Here is a 17,497-nt window from a genome sequence, read left to right on the forward strand (position 1 = left end):
GGAATAGCCCAAAGCAAGTTTACACAAAGTTTGTATTCCTTAAAAAGAATTATTAAAGAAAAGTAATCGTGAAAAAATGGCGATTTTAGCGGCTAAACTTGAACTTAATACTCACCTTTAGACAAAAATAGAGAAACTCCACCGTATCCATCTTTACGGCAACAGTGAACCGCATTGTAGCCCGGTATATTATATAATTGCCCTAAACTCTCATCGAACCATGACTCTTGCACTGCTAGTATTTGAGGTAATCGATAAAACTTATTTATTTCTGATCTAAACTTGTTAAATTTCGATAAAGATGATAAACTCCTTGCATTTATAGATACTATTTTAATAAAACTAAAATCAATACCTTTTACAAATACATTATAATTGTTTACATCATAAAAATGCATATTGTTCATTATTTATATTAGTTAATAGTAATAAACTTTTAATATAAAGACAAAAAAGTTTATATTTAAATATTCTCTTGTATATCTTCCTCATCTGAGCTTTCATTTGCAGGTATAATTAACGAGAACGGGAACTAACTCCACGGACTGCTTGCACTAAAATTTTATCCACATCATCTTTTGTTTTGACTATAATTCCTCTTGGCCTCATTCTTCTTTACAAAAACATTGTTTCCTTTGCAAAATACATATTGATAACCAACAGCTTCGTTCATTCATTTTGGGTTTCGGTCGAAATAATGATTGAGTCGACTACTCTTAATATACAAGGCGGCCCACGTCTCTCGAAAATCCCTAATAATATTCCCTTTAAGCCGTCTTTACATTGTTTTTCAATTTTCCAAGTAGTTTTAGAGATATCGTTCAGGACGACTTTTCGAAATACACCGTTATGTTCAAATTTAAGGCACCACATATATTGGAATAACTTGAAAACGGTTCACCATATTACATAAAAAAATCGGAAACTCCCAAACAATATTCTCTTTAAGCCGTACTTACATTGTTGTTCAATTTTCAGAGTAGTTTTGGAGATATCGTTAAATTTGTGAACTAAAAATTAATTTTTTTACAAAAAAAAATTGGTCTTTAAAAATTCCTAAAAATAAATATGAGACTGTTTTGGTCTAGAAATAGTTAGTTAAATATATTTCGAATAAAATGAGCTTTATTTCATTACAATCGGTGCACAACTTTTGATTTTGTTCACGATTTACTGAATTGATATAAATCACATTTTCTAATGTCTAAGTGTTTGTATGTAATAAGTTAGCTTTTTATGATTCTAAGAATTTAAAAAATTAAGTAATAAAAACAGATTATTTTATGTTTATGGTTGCGGTAGCAAACTCATAACGCCTATACATTTTATTGTTCCTCTATGAAAAAAACTTAAAACTCTATTATTTTCCCAAGACTATGAATTTGTTTATTGTTCAGATGTTCTGGTTTAGTAACAGCGATGGGATAAGAGGAGTATGATCCAAATAACGATATTTCTAAAACGACTTGGAAAATTTTAAAACAATTTAAGCACGGCTAGAAGGGAATATTGTTTGGGAGTTTCGGATTTTTTAAAATTTAATATGGAGAATCGTTTTCAAATCAAAAGTTGTGCACCGATTGTAATCAAATAAAGCTCATTTTATTCGAAATATATTTAACTAAATGTTTCTGGAACAAAACTATGATTTTTGTCCCATTTTTATTTTTTAGGAATTTTTAAAGATAAAAAAAAATATATTTTTTTGTTAAAAATTTCAATTTTTTTCTAAACTTGAACGATATCTCTAAAACTACTTGGAAAATTGAAAAACAATGTAAAGGACGGCTTAAAGGGAATATTGTTAGGGATTTTCTGATATTTTTTTTTTATTTAATATATTGAACCATTTTCAAGTGCCTTAATTTTGAACATAGCGGTACATCTCAACACAAAAAAGTTCAATTTTGTTCCGCTGAGTAATTAATTGTAGACCCACACGAAAAACAAGAAAACTAATTCACAATGGTTTCTTTCAATCCGTTTATTACTTGCAAATATTACTTTAAAAACGAAGTACGACTTTATTTCTTTACATTAATATTTAATTACAAAATATCCATAAACTATGCTAAATTGAAAAAAAAAATAATAATAAAATAAAATAGAAGAGCGAAGGATACATAAATTGCATTACAATACTTAATTCTGAACCAAATAAAAATCAGCAGTACAATTAACTAATGAAAATAAAATCATTGTTCAAATAAAAAAAGAATCATTTTAAAATTATATTTTTTTGATAGTCTGAATCATACGACTAAATATAGTGGACAAATAGAATCGGAAGTGCTTGCTTAAACACAATTTGAGAAGTCTCCAAAAATTCCTGAATAGCATGAATGTATGTTTCCAAAGTAAAATAAAAACATTTAAATTACATTTGTTCTATGTATGTTTATAATGAAAACTCGTGTAGTTTTAATTGGATTCAGGAGAATTGGAGCGCGAGCGAGATGGAGATCGGGAACCAGAGCGGGAACGGGACCTCGATCCAGAACGGGAACGTGACCTTGAGCATGAACGAGAACGTGATTTCGATAGAGACTTGGATCGTGATCGGGAACGAGATCGTGAACGTGAAGGCGATCGCGAACGTGAACCCTCTTTCGACTGTGATCGCGAACGCGAACCTTCTTTCGACTGTGATCGGGAACGAGATGGTTCAACCGCTTCCGCTTTGGTTTCAACTTCTGGATTCTCAACTTTTTCCGGTTCTTCACTTTTTTCTTTGGGCTCTTCATTAGGTGGTTCTTTGACTTCCTCCTTGTTAGATTCCGAATCCCTGGAGTCTTCTTCGCTCTTTCGATCCTCTTCATCTTTACGATCTTCTTTTTCATCATCTTTATCTGAGGATTCTGTGGCATTACTCGCTACTGTTACTTCTTCTTTTGGTGACTGATTTTCTCTTTCCCGTTTTTCTCGCTCCTTTTCACGAACATTTCCAGAACTAACGCTGCCTCCACCACTATTCTTTTTGTTCATCTTCTTAAGACCAGCTACTTCTTTCAACAAATTTGCTATTTTGCGATTTAGATTTTCCACTTTCATTTCATTTAAGCGATCGATTTCCTTGAGTTTGTTACGCATTTCAATTTCCTTTTCAAAATTCTTGCCCTTCAATTCAGTCAGCTGGAAAAAAGTTTAATAGGCAATTCGGATTTACAAATTAGAGCAAATAAGAGATATGTATTGCTCTTTACCTAACATTAAAATATTTGTGATCTTTATTACGTTTTCATTCAATATCCTAATTTATTTCTAAGAGTTTAGATATAAAACTAATTTAATGACATATAGTACTGTGAATCGTACTATTTGGGCGAATTAACTTAGTAATCCTTTTTATGAAGAAAACAATATATATTTTTTCTGACCTCTTTTTGTGTATTTACATTATTGCATTGATTCTAGCACGTAAATATTAAGTTACCAAGTTTCGTTGTGTACTTTCTAATTACTAAATTCATGTAAATATTAAAATGTGCATATATAAAAAATATATTTTGGATGGATAAAATATTGAATTTTGCACTTCTGCTATGTTAGATTAGATTTTAACTGTAATGGGGTACTATTCCAGACACATCACAATAACAAAATGTTATAGTCGTTTTCAGCTTTTACCGTCGAGCCTACCCAGTTATACGCACTGCATAAAAAAATTTCTCTAACTTCCTGCTCATAAAGTAAATAGGAAATATTTTCTAATGTGTGTATTATGGAAAATAAATATCAGACATGTCCCATCGGGACACTAGAAAAATTTTATATATTTGACAACAAGACATCCATCAAAATTATGGACTAATCTAAAGCTTTTCATATCTGTTTTACTTTTTCCACAGATATATATATCTTACCAATTTGTCTTTCTCCAATAACTCTTTGTCTTTTTGATTTAAACGTCTTTCCAAACTGGCTATGCGCTCTTTTAGTGTAGTTAGTGCAACAACATGATCAGCTGAATTGGGATCAATAGTCACAACAGCTGGTGCAGCTACAGTTCCAAGGCCATTTCCACTGCTGGAGGATGTTGTACGTGAGACCTTTTCTGGTAAATCGAGTCCGGTGGCACTCGCCGCTGCAGTAACGGTATTGGAACCGCTATTGCTCTTTGAATGATCACTACGCGCAGGTTTTTTCGCAGCAGAACTCTCACGATGTGATTTTTCGTGAGGGCGTTTTTTTGATGGTATTCGACCTTCTTGTTGTGCCTTCAGCCAAGCACGTTTGTATGCACATGTACAAAGCCAACAAAGTAATTTCCCATTGATCTGAAAATTTTTTAATATTCATAAATCTACCATATATTGATATCAGTTGAATTAATATAAACGTGATATGAACGCAAAATGTTATAGATTAATTAATGTTAAAATTATTTAGGTATGTCTAACCTTCTTATTTTCATCACGTCTGTCAAAAGCAGATCTCAGTTTACATTCGTCACATTGTACCGGGGGGCCATACCTCGACTCATAGCTAGCACATCTTTGCCCATTAAATTCGTATGCACATGATATTTGCAAAAATCATTGGAATACCCATTGTTCATTCATTTCGCCATTTTTATAGAATGCATTCGATTTTTTATGGTTGTATGTGGGAAAAAGAGAAAAAGAGAAATGTTTGCGTTCATAAAACGTTGTATTCATATGTATATATATAATAAAATATTCAACAATTTAACTACATTCTACATTGGTGTTTTCTTCACATAATTCAGTATCAAAAATTCGCAAATAGAGAGGATCTTCAATTAAAAATTGGTTAGAAAACTCTGATCCTCCTCAGTGCAAAATAATGTTACCTATAATGTTTAGCAAACACCTAATGAAATTTCTAAATATGATATATGATGTTAAAGCATCGGATATATTGATATAACATTGAGTGTGAAGTTTTCACTTCACATCCTAACCATTTCCATGAAAGGAGTATGTTTACGCAAAATGCATGTTCTACTTCAAAATTTGCTTACGAATGCAATAAATGACAGTGAATTCAATTACTGTCTATATTTTTATTATTTTGTCGTCCAACAGTGTTTGAATGCTTTCAACCAATGTGTATATTAATAGGTAGTTTTACTAAGTTAACAACAAAATATGAAAAGAAAAACCAAAATGAAAGAAAATTGATCTCGAAAGGCAAGTCACTTCATATTTTGTTATGAAAAAAGTAAACTTTTATGCCCTGTTTCTGTATATCGAACGAAAGCTTTCTTTCTTATTCCAAACGAAAGAAAATTGAATTTAGCTCCTCTAATTCAAAAGGCGAACATATACAATGTGCCAAGAAAAAAAGTAAAAACATTTGAATAAATTCTCAGGCCAAAAATTTGAAAATACTCATTTTTGATAATCAATGTATTCTCATATAAAAGAAAAGAAATTTCAAAAATAGAAAAAAACCAAATTTCATTCCAATTCGAGTGACTGCTTTTCTCTCGTTCGATACAGGAACAGAAAGCTTTGGTTCTATATACAGGAACAGGCCATTATGCACTCTTCTCCTATCTCATAAGAAAGCTTTCTTTAGTATTCTAAGGGAAAAAATGAATTTGGTATTTCAATGCGTATTATAAAAAAATAAAACAAAAAACATTTTTAAAATCAGGCCAAACGTTTCTCAGAATCAATGTATTCTCATATGAAACGAACTTTCAAATGCGTGTGACTGCTTTACGTTCAACTGGGCTTTCGTACAGGAAAAGGCATTATTGGACTGTACCAATTTTGGTATTGATAATAAGTTTTATTGTTTACCTACTTATTTTTAAATAATAGACCATTTTTAATAAAAACTTGAATTGAGTAAGATCGTTAGCTAAAAATAGTCAATTATACTATGTTCAGTATTATTTGTGAACACTCAATCTTTCTAATTTTATTAAAAAAATAGCAGACTTCAACAATCAGGTATGGTCTCTCGATTAAGTTGCATAGTGACCCTTCTAGGATATTCTATATATGTTAATAAAATTTGATCCTTTTTTGTATTTAAAGACTATGTATATCCGATAATACTACACCCAAGTTATCATATTTATCCATTTCATCCATAAAAATATTTTAAAGAATTAAAGCATTATACGAACCTCATACACTTGGAACCACCAAAAGCAGCTACAATTTTACAACATTCACATGCGCCAGGTTTACCATATTTACTCAAGTTATGTTCGCATTTCTTGCATATATTTTGTGCTTTCCTGTTTCAACGATATAATTAAACAGAAAACATTAAACAAAGGGCGCGCAAAATGCTCTGCGAACTTACGATGTCTGTTGGAATTCGGAGCGGCAATAAGTACATTTAACAACTGGCGTAGCTGATGACGAAGAAGACGATCCACGACAACTCTAAAAAATATAAAGAATAAATTAACATTGATCTGCTCTTTTGATAGAGTGCATTATTGAAAAAGAAATTCCCGCGTCTCATTGGGCAATATGAAGCTGGCAGCTGATGTCACTGTTCCGCATATCACCATTACATCTTAATAGTTCAACAGTTATTTGGCCACTTTCACTTTAACTATTACTAATATTACAAAATTTTACAATTGTTAGGTACACAATATTAACCTTGCAAAGTTGTGTTCCAGAAGACAATTCCTCGAACGGGTGTCTTGAGAAACATTTGGAGCATGCAAATAAAACTTTTCCGCTCATATTTATTGTTAAGTAAATTATAAAATATTTGTCCACAAAGAGAACACTAGTAAGGAAATTATAATATTTAAACTATATATATAGATTACTACAACTCTTCTTATTTATTTCGATGTTCCAATGCTTGGTAGAAAATTTTGCAAAGCGACGCGAAAGTGAATAGAAAATCGATTCAATTCCCTAACCGATACCTTTGATGCGTGAAAAATATCGATAGTTCCTTAATTATCGAAAAAACGATGAGTTGGCTTTGTACCAATCCCAATAAGCACAAACATTTGAAAATGCTATCATTCCAAGCGCATTCAAATATATTTTCAAGTGATTTAAATAGATTTCAATTTGAGAATAATAACAACAGACATTAGCTCCGTTTGAGAACCCGATAATTTTTGATAATTATTACAAATTTTTACTGGAAGTCGTTCGTTTACACCAAAACGCCAGCAAAAGAGAGCCGGAGAGAGACTACATTTGACAGTTATGAGAGAAATTGCAAGTTTTTGCTAGAGATTTTTTCCCAGTAAAATCTTGCAAACCATAGCATACGTTGCCAGCTGGTTATTGATAACAAACAAAGTACCAATACAATGTACATGTTCGGCAACTACCCCTGCCAGCATTTCAAAGTTCCATTTCAACCTCATCGTTACCACAGACTCGTAAATGTCACTTCAACCATCATGAAAAGGTACATCAAAAAGTACATGCAAGTAATTTGCCATCCCTACTGTTAAAAAAGCTATTTTTTTGTGAAACGCCAAGCGCAACCAGGTTGTTATATTTTAATTAAATAAAAACGAAAATAAAGTTCTGAAAACATAGATTATACGCTTAAAATTGTGAAAGGTATATTGGTGAACAATTTGGTGATTTTCCAAATGGAATAAAGTGTTTGTTTTTCAGATATTTTACAGACACGCTGCCTCCATGGAATAAAAACACTGGTTGATAGACGCAGCAACATGTAACTCGCTACTTGTAACTCAACATCATCATTAATGCCAAAAATTATGTTAAATGTAATGTGATAGTGGTATAAATGTTATATTTTTAAGAATTTGTAAATGTTTAATCAAATTAATAAATATCTAAACAAACGTGTTTTACTCGACCACAATGATTCTTTTACAACTATCTTAAAATTCACTTTTTCTGATTGTTTGGAGGGTCCCGTATTGGCGTCGTTCTAAATTGATCTATAAAGGCACCTAATAATTGCACTCATGCGAAACATTTTTGTAGTAACTTGGCGTGGTACAACTTCTCAATAGTGACGGCGCTTTTCCGACGAGTTTTTGATGTCGTATATGATTGTTTTCGACGTAGTGGGGTTTCTCAAAAGAGTCCCCAAATTCAAAAAATGTTGGCAGGGTACGATTGGAAGTTAAATATACAGGATTCGTTTTTCTGTTTTCAATGTTTTAGCAGCTGAAATTTTCAATGTGCAAATAGTTGCTGCACCCAAAAAAAAGTGATCCCACCGTGGAAGAAAATGTAGGTTTATTTTAGAAAATTTTAACTAAAATAATTGCAAGATGTTACAAATAAGTTAATACTTTTTGTCAAATTGAAGAAAATTTTTAAAAATAATTAATTTTTTTCTGTTGTTCATATGTTGGAAGAAAAAATTGGATTTGAAAATTGTTAAAATGTCTCTAGCGCTGTACGAAGTTCGAGACAGGTACAATTTTAGTAAAATTTACTCATTTGAGAGAATTATGAACTCAATTTAAGCAAATTTCTGCCATTTTAGGAAAATATGAACTATTTTATTTTTTAGTAATATTGTGCACTATATTTGTATACAACTTTTTTTCTTATTTTTAGTTCACGTCATTAAAGTTAGCAAAAAATTATTCAAATAAGAACATTTACTCATATTGTGCACGAACGGTATCCACACCCTTTTTTTCTGGGTGTGGATACCGTTCGTGTACTTTTCAGCAATTTTAAGCAAAGAGTGTAAAATACACTCTTATGCGCTTTACAGACTATCAGTTATTCCGGACGGTATGTCGGTGTTTGTAAAGAATCTTACAGTGTGTCGGATCGAAACGACTTGTCGGCGATGACTAAATAATCGGTAAATGTGTTATCGATCCCATAAACATGCAGCAGTATCGATTATGCCTTCGGACTTAACTTATAATGTGCACAATATATGGGATATGTTCGACACGAGCACTGTCGTCCGGAATAACTGATAGTCTGTAAAGCGCATTACTCTCTTGCTATTTTTTACTGGAAAAGTACGCGAACAGACCCCCACCACGTCGAAAACAGTCGTATACTATAACCAAAACTCCTCGCAAAAGTGCCGTCACTATTGAGAAGTTGTACCACGCCAAGACTAAAGGCCGGTACTATGTTCATTCTTGCGAAAAAAAAATTATAGAAACCATCATTTCGCACATAGAAAGCGGTGTTTATTTAGGTAACAGGGAGCACTATTTTACAGGGAGCGATATTGAATTAAGTTAGTGCTTGTTGTTTGCTATTACAAATTTAACATTTTATTTTTCCTTGGGCAATTAATCTGCTACTCCTTTGATCCTTTGTATATTTTCGGAACAAAAATAGGATCCGTGTTTGCGTTATAAACCCACAAAAATAGTTTTAATAAATAAATTATTTCTTAATTCACATTGCAAATGGCGCCATGCACTAAACGTCAGTTTTTCAACTCGAAAAAAACAAAGTACCACAAATGGAAAAAATTTCGCTAGTTTTTCGCATTTTTTGGTTTTGTATGGACCCTGCCAACATTTTTTGAATTTGGGGTCGCTTCTGAGAATCCCCACTACGTCGAAAACAATCATATACGACATCAAAAACTCGTCGGAAAAGCGCCGTCACTATTGAGAAGTTGTACCACGCCAAGAAAAAGTTTCTCATCAGTGCAATTATTAGGTGCCTATTTAGATCAATTTCGAAGGACGCCAATAAGAACCCCTGCAAAATATCAGAAAAAGTGAATTTAAGGTAATTGTAGAAGAATCATTGTGGTCAAGTAAAACACGATTGTGTACATGTTTATTGATTTGATTAAACATTTATAATTTCTTATAAATATAACATTTTTTGGTTTATCTCATCACATTTAACATAATTTTTTGCATTAATAAAATAATGATGTTGAGTTTTAAGTAGCAAGTTACATATTGCAGCGTCTATCAGCCAGTTTGTTTATTTTCGATGGAGACAGCGTGTCTGGAAAAATATTTGAAAAACGATCACTTTATTCTATTTGGAAAGTCGACAATTGTTCACCATATACCTCCCTGCCAGCATTTCAAAGTTCCATTTCATCTTCATCGCTACCACAGACTCGTAAATGTCACTACAACCATCCTACTGTGATGGGGGGCAGCATATCATAAAGTACAAAATGTACTTCATACATGTATTTTGCCAACACTACTTTTACAAAAGCCATTTTATTTTTTGTGAAACGCCAAGCGCAACCAGCTTGTTATATTTTATTTAAATAAAAACGAAAATAACCCAATAAACACAAACGTTTGAAAAATACTAAAATGCAATAATTTTTCAAACATTTTTTCAAAGGATTAGGGTAATATTCAAGTTGAGAAATTGTTGAGAAAATCGCGTTCTCAACAAAAAACAGACATTACCCTCAACAGTAAAATTCAACACAATAGCAATAATCTCTCAATTGTAATCCTCAAATTGAAATGCATTGCTACTCAATAATTTCTCAAACAGTTTTCAATGTGAGACAAATTAAAAACTAATATTGCTGCAAATATTTTCTAACCACAATTTGCATGAAAGTCAATCCCAGTTCTTACTGAAAGTCAACACTAAATTTCTAGTGATTTTGTACATTTTATTAATTTTTTTCGTTAAAAATATAATAATATTAAAAATAACATTAACAATATAAAAAAAATAATAATATGTTATAATACCAATCAAAACATAATTATCTTATTAAAGGTATTAATAACTAAAACTATCAATACAACTTTAAATAACTTAAACATTTTTCATGTATAATTTCCCCCATAATGTTGGTGTCACATAACTATTAATTAATTAATTATTAATTAATATGCTGACAATTTCAAATAATTACTATCGAGGAACTTGCTGGCCTGCGTGTTAGAATAGATTCCATCAAGAGGAATTCACAAAATATCAAACTGATGACGGAATGTAAATTGATGTAATGCACATTTTCATCCAGAAGTTCTTGATTTAGGAACTGTTGCACTTTGCAAGTTTTCTGGAATCTTTTCTTTGTTGTTTCCTTCATCATTTTTTCACCGGTCAACATCTTCCAAGAATATAATATCCAATGATTTTAGTTTTCTGCAAAACAATCGAGTTTTGTGATTTCCATTACGTTTTCATTTCACTTTTTATTTTGACTTACCAATTATAATTACCGTTTTGGATTAATTTCAGTTTTATGTCAATAAAAATAACTGACCACGTACTTCGTGGCACAAAATGTATTGAAACCCACAAAATTCCTCAAGAACGTTGGTGTCACAAAATTCTTGTAAAACTCATTAAAATTCGGGAAATTAGCAAGGAACTTGATGACTAGAGAGTTAGAATAAATTCCCAGCAATTTCAATTCACAAAATATCAAATTAAACCGATGATGCGATGTAAATTAAACTATAGGCGTGATGCGAATTATCACCCAGTAGTTGATATGGAAAAGCATAAATACCAAGTTTAATTCATTGTACTTTGATTTATGGAAACTTTCTCTTTTCGATAAGCCACAATCATTTTTCATTGGTCAACCTCTTAATGTTTCCAAGAATGCAGCATCCAAATATTTTAGTTTTCTGCAATGAGATTTAAATTTAGTGACTTCTCTAAAGTGTTGATTTAATTTTTCATATTGACTTACCAATTATTATAAACTATTTGAAGCAGTTCCAGTTACTTGTCCAACATTTTTTCATCGGTCAGTTTTTTAATGTTTTAAAGAACGTAGAATCCATAATTTTAGTTTTCGGCAAAGAGATATAATTTAGTGTCTTCCTTAAAGTTTCATATCATTTTTTTATTTTCACTTACGTATTATTAGAAACTATTTGGTGTAAATTCAGTTTTTTGTCTAAAATGTTTTTTATTTCTTTCAATTGACCACGAACTTCGTTGCACAAACAAGTATTGAAAACCACATGGTTTTTTCGTTGCATTTTAGGGTAGTGTTTTGTCAAAGTTTTCTCATATTATCTTCAACCCCTTTTCAAAGATTTCGTCAACATTTTGGCAAATTGGAAGTAATTCGCAAACAATTTGAAGATGTATTGAATATGAGCTGTTTCAAGTCAAGTTGAATTTATGTTGATAATTATAGTTACCCTCAAACTGAAAAGTTGTTGCATTTGAAAAACGCTCATCCTGTGTTTATTGGGAAAGTTCTGAAAACATAGATTTTACGCTTAAAATTGTGAAAGGTATATTGGTGAACAATTTTTGATTTTCCAAATGGAATAAAGTGATTGTTTTTCCAATATTTTACAGACACGCTGCCTCCATCGAATAAAAACACTGGCTGATAGACGCTGCAACATGTAACTCGCTACTTGTAACTCTACTTCATCATTAATGCAAAAAATTATGTTAAATGTGATGTGATAGTGGTATAAATGTTATATTTTTAAGAATTTGTAAATAATTAATCAAATTATTAAATATCTAAACAAACGTGTTTTACTCGACCACAATGATTCTTTTACCACTATCTTAAAATGTGCTTTTTCTGATTGTTTGGAGGGTCTCTTATTGGCGTCGTTCTAAATTGATCTATAAAGGCACCTAATAATTGCACTCATGCGAAACCTTTTTGTAGTAACTTGGCGTGGTACAACTTCTCAATAGTGACGGCGCTTTTCCGACGAGTTTTTGATATCGTATATGATTGTTTTCAACGTACTGGGGATTCTCAGAAGCGCCCCCAAATTCAAAAAATGTTGGCAGGGCCTTTCATAATTTTAAGCGTAATATCTATGTTTTCAGAATTATAGTCTCGTTTTTATTTAAATAAAATATAACAAGCTGGTTGCGCTTGGCGTTTCACAAAAAATAAAATGGCTCTTCTAACAGTAGTGATGGCAAAATACTTTCATGTACATTTTGTACTTTTTCATATGCTTCCCCCATCACAGTTCGCGATGGTTGTGGTGACATTTACGAGTCTGTGGTAGCGATGAGGATGAAATGGAACTTGGAAAACAAACAACAAAACTTTAAATATCTTAAACATTATTAGTAAACACTTTTGCATTGATAATTCGATTTCCTTCCTTTTGGTGTCATAAAACAGCATTAAAATTTATTAACATGCGGGCAATTTGAAATTAGGAACGTACTGGACCGCGTGTTAGAATTGATTTCCAGCAGAAGGAATTCACAAAATATCTATTTTAAACTGATAATAGCATATGAATTAAACTGACGATGTGATGCACATTTTCATCCAGAAGTTGTTGATTTCAACAATTTGTTGTTTTTAACAATTTTAATTGGTTGCACTTGTAATGTTTCTGGAAACTTTTTCTTGTCGATAAGCCACTCATTTTTCATTGGTCAGCTTCTTAATGTTTGCAAGAATGTAGCATCCAAAGATTTTAGTTTTCTGCAAAGAGATTTAAATTTAGTGACTTCTCTAAAGTGTTTATTTAATTTTTCATATTGACGTACCAATTATTATAAACTATTTGAAGCAGTTCCAGTTAATTGTCCACCATTTTTTCATCGGTCAGTTTTTTAATGTTTTCAAGAACGTAGAATCCATAATTTTAGTTTTCTGCAAAGAGATATACATTTAGTGACTTCCTTAAAGTTTTATTTCATTTATTATTTTCACTTACCTATTTTTATAAACTATTTGGTTATTTGTCTAAAATTTTCCATTTTTTTTATTTCTTGCAGTTGACCACGAACTTCGTTGCACAAATAAGTATTGAAAACCACATGGTTTTTTCGTTGCATTTTAGGGTAGTGTTTTGTCAAAGTTTTCTCATATTATCTTCAACACCTTTTCAAAGATTTCGTCAACATTTTGGCAAATTGGAAGTAATTCGCAAACAATTTGAAGATGTATTGAAGATGAGCTATTTCAAGTCAAGTTGAATTTATGTTGAAAATTATATTTACCCTCAAACTGAAAAGTTGCAGCATTTGAAAAACGCTCATCTTGTGTTTATTGGGAAGCTGACCGATGAAAAAATTGTTGACAATTAACTGGAACTGCTTCAAATAGTTTATAATAATTGGTACGTCAATATGAAGAATTAAATCACACTTTAAGGTAAGTACTATGTTCGCTTTTCGCGTTGAAATTTTCGTAGTTACTTTATTAAAACAGTTCAGTATAAAGCAGACAAATTAACTCAATTGAAGCGTAGTTTCTTGTTCCACTAGTTTTCGGCAAGACTTTACAGGAATAACGAACATAGTATCTATCTATCATCTCACTAAATCTAAATCTCTTTGCAGAAAACTAAAATCTTTGGATGCTACATTCATGCAAACATTAATAAGCTGACCAATGAAAAATGAGTGGCTTATCGACAAGAAAAAGTTTCCAGAAACATTACAAGTGCAACCAATTAAAATTGTTAAAAACAACAAATTGTTGAAATCAACAACTTCTGGATAAAAATGTGCATCACATCGTCAGTTTAATTCATATGCTATTATCCGTTTAAAATTGATATTTTGTAAATTCCTTCTGCTGGAAATCAATTCTAAAGGCCGGTACTCTGTTCGGTTTTCGCGTTGAAACTCCATACAAAACCAAAACATGCGAAAAACTAGCGAAATTTTTTCCATTTGTGGTACTTTGTTTTTTTTTCGAGTTGAAAAACTGACGTAACTCGCGTAGTCAGTATTTTCATAACATGGCGCCATTTGCAATGTGAATTAAGAAATAATTTATTTATTAAACTGATTTTTGTGAATTTATAACACAAAAGTGGATCTGATTATTATTTAAAAATGTAATCTGATGATTGATAAAACAAAGTATAACATGGAGTTGTATTTCCATAATAAACTAGCAACAATATCTAGCCGCTCCCTACTATATGGTAGAATATAAATAATGTACATATAACATGAAATTTAAACACAAATGTTAACAAAATAAAAGCTTTATTTGGTGAATTATATTTTACAATCGTTTCATTTGTACTGGGCATCGGGATAATAAACACAAAACATAATTTAAACAAAAGGAGGCACAGCAATTGATGTTCCAAAACAAGCATTAGCACTTCAACCAACATGTATAGTACCGAGGTAGCAATGAATGGAATCACAAGAATTAATTGCTATGTTCCAAAAAATAAAATGCAGCACTGTAAAATTTATTTTTCTAATTCCAAAGATATTTGTAAAATAACTTCGCCTGCTTCTTCTTTTTCAAATTATTTATTTTGTATGCGTGTGTGTGTAAATCGAGCCACTAGTTGCCTATGTATATGTAATCATTTCGTGACATTTTGCGATGTTGTCAATACATTTCGATGAAATAAACGCGAAAAAGTTCCAAAATGGATGTTTTTTTCCTTCAAAATATATCGTCAACACTATCATTTTTCAACGCGAAACAATGATTGAGCGGAACTTTTTCCGCACCAACAAACAGAGTACCGGCCTTAACACGCGGTCCAGTACGTTCCTAATTTCAAATTGTCCGCATGTTAATAAATGTTAATGCTGTTTTATGACACCAAAAGGGAAGGAAATCGAATTATCAATGCAAAAGTGTTTACTAATAATGTTTATGATATTTAAAGTTTTGTTGTTTGTTTGTCTGTGGTAGCGATGATGATGAAATGGAACTTTGAAATGCTGGCTGCAAAACATCTTACAGTGTGGCCAATCGATACGAACAGAGGGCGATGACTAAATAATCGGCAAATGTGTTATCGATCCCATAAACAAGCTGCAATATCGTTACAAACATAGACATTCTGGCCGGCGGCGATAAGCGCTCTGGTTGTGCTCAATAGCAATGTACGCTCATAAATTGCATTTTGTATAGAAGTGTCACTACCTAGTAAATATGTTTTTTAGTGTAAAAATGCAACTCTGCGATGCAATGCTACCAACATTAGTACATAATACACTTTTGAAATTCAAACGCCACCAACAACAAACGATAATCAAATCACAAAAAAACTGTGGATTGGAACTCATACAAAAAGATATATAATTTTAAAATGTCTGAACAAAAAAATATTAAAGTGGTTGTAAGAGTTAGGCCTTATAATCGTAGGGAAATGGAGCAGAACCAAAGAAGCATAATTAAAGTTCTAGACAACAGCACTTTACTCTTCGATCCTGATGAAGAGGACGACGAGTTTTTCTTCCAGGGCACAAAAGTAAATCATCGGGATATAACGAAACGTGTTAATAAGAAACTATCCATGGAGTATGATCGCGTTTACGATATCGATACAACCAACTTCCAAATATTCGAGGAATGTACAGCACCATTGATAGACTCAGTTTTAAATGGGTAAGCAACAATTTAGGGGAGGGAATTTGGTTGTAGGATATGTAGTAATTTGTTTCATTGAATCATTCTTTTCTTTTGTAGGTACAATTGTTCTGTGTTTGTATATGGCGCAACTGGAGCAGGGAAAACTTTTACAATGTTGGGAAGTGATTCAATACCTGGTTTGACTTTTCTTACAATGCGTGATCTTTTTGAAAAAATCGAATCTCAAAGCGATGTGCGAAAGTTCGACGTAGGTGTAAGTTACTTAGAAGTCTACAATGAGCAAGTTATGAATCTATTGACAAAAACTGGGCCACTTAAACTTCGAGAAGATTCCAATGGTGTTGTTGTTAGTGGGTTGGTATTGAAACCAATATATAGCGCTGAAGAGCTTCTGGAATTATTGGCATTGGGAAATGCAAACCGTACACAGCACCCTACAGATGCTAATGCGGAAAGCTCGCGATCGCATGCAGTTTTTCAAGTACACATAAGAATGACCGATCGTAAGACAGGAACTAAGCGGATGGTTAAATTGTCTATGATCGATTTAGCCGGCAGCGAAAGAGCCGCCAGTACCAAGGGAATTGGTGTTCGTTTCAAGGAAGGCGCCTCAATCAATAAGAGTTTGCTGGCTTTGGGAAATTGTATCAATAAGTTAGCCGACGGTTTGAAACATATACCCTATAGAGATTCAAATCTCACTAGAATACTAAAAGACTCTCTTGGTGGCAATTGTCAAACGTTGATGGTGGCAAATATTTCGATGAGCTCGCTAACGTACGAGGATACCTATAACACATTAAAGGTATGATTCCTATTTTTTGGTGTATTTATTGTATTAATGATCATTTATTCAACAGTATGCAAGCCGTGCTAAAAAGATACGAACCACATTACGACAAAACGCATTAAAAACGAATATGCCTAAGGAGTTTTATGTTAAAAAAGTCAACGAACTTATGGATGAAAATGACCGCCTTAAGAAGGCTATTTCTGCGCTTGAGACAAAGGTTAATAAGGCCTCAATGTATGACGATAGTGAATTGAACCCATGGTACAACAAAATCGATCATGTCTTCTCGACTCTATTGAAAATTCAGGACCAATATATGACGCTGAAAAGTAGATTAAAAAATTTGTCGTTTAGAAGAAAAATCAAATCTGATATGGACGACTTTCAAAAAATGCTTAATATTGACAGCAAACAACAAGAGGTAAGTCCAATTCAGCCAGACTTCTCTATAGATAAAAATATTAGTCATACAATGCAAAAAAAAAAAAATGCCGCAAGTTTAAACCAAATAGTACA

At 32.0% G+C, this 17,497-nt stretch overlaps 2 protein-coding genes and 2 long non-coding RNA genes across 4 annotated transcripts in view; 2 read left to right on the forward strand and 2 right to left on the reverse strand.

The window, feature by feature from the left end:
- Positions 1-1,969: 1,969 nt before the first annotated feature.
- Positions 1,970-6,843, reverse strand: LOC142233972 (protein FAM76A). Its single transcript, XM_075305037.1, has 6 exons — positions 6,594-6,843; positions 6,286-6,368; positions 6,104-6,217; positions 4,401-4,494; positions 3,864-4,277; positions 1,970-3,132 (listed from the first exon to the last, which is right to left on the reverse strand). Exons 1-6 carry the CDS (start codon positions 6,678-6,680, stop codon positions 2,422-2,424), a joined length of 1,503 nt encoding a protein of 500 aa, XP_075161152.1. The 5' UTR covers positions 6,681-6,843; the 3' UTR covers positions 1,970-2,421.
- Positions 6,844-7,264: 421 nt separating this feature from the next.
- Positions 7,265-7,800, forward strand: LOC142237079 (uncharacterized). The gene is made up of 2 exons (XR_012722326.1): positions 7,265-7,529; positions 7,587-7,800. It is a non-coding gene; the product is annotated as an uncharacterized LOC142237079 (long non-coding RNA).
- Positions 7,801-10,614: 2,814 nt separating this feature from the next.
- LOC142234323 (uncharacterized) lies at positions 10,615-12,147 on the reverse strand. The gene is made up of 3 exons (XR_012721607.1): positions 11,575-12,147; positions 11,083-11,509; positions 10,615-11,018 (listed from the first exon to the last, which is right to left on the reverse strand). It is a non-coding gene; the product is annotated as an uncharacterized LOC142234323 (long non-coding RNA).
- Positions 12,148-15,802: 3,655 nt separating this feature from the next.
- Positions 15,803-17,497, forward strand: part of Klp67A (Kinesin-like protein at 67A) — a 10,333-nt gene continuing 8,638 nt past the window's right edge. Inside the window, exons 1-3 of the mRNA XM_075305993.1 lie at positions 15,803-16,203; positions 16,285-16,993; positions 17,049-17,402. Coding sequence (XP_075162108.1) covers positions 15,905-16,203; positions 16,285-16,993; positions 17,049-17,402 — 1,362 coding nt within the window. The 5' untranslated portion in view covers positions 15,803-15,904. The remainder of the gene's footprint in view (positions 16,204-16,284; positions 16,994-17,048; positions 17,403-17,497) is intronic.

The sequence above is a fragment of the Haematobia irritans genome, chromosome 4 (assembly GCF_050003625.1).
Source record: "Haematobia irritans isolate KBUSLIRL chromosome 4, ASM5000362v1, whole genome shotgun sequence".
NCBI lineage: Eukaryota > Metazoa > Arthropoda > Insecta > Diptera > Muscidae > Haematobia > Haematobia irritans.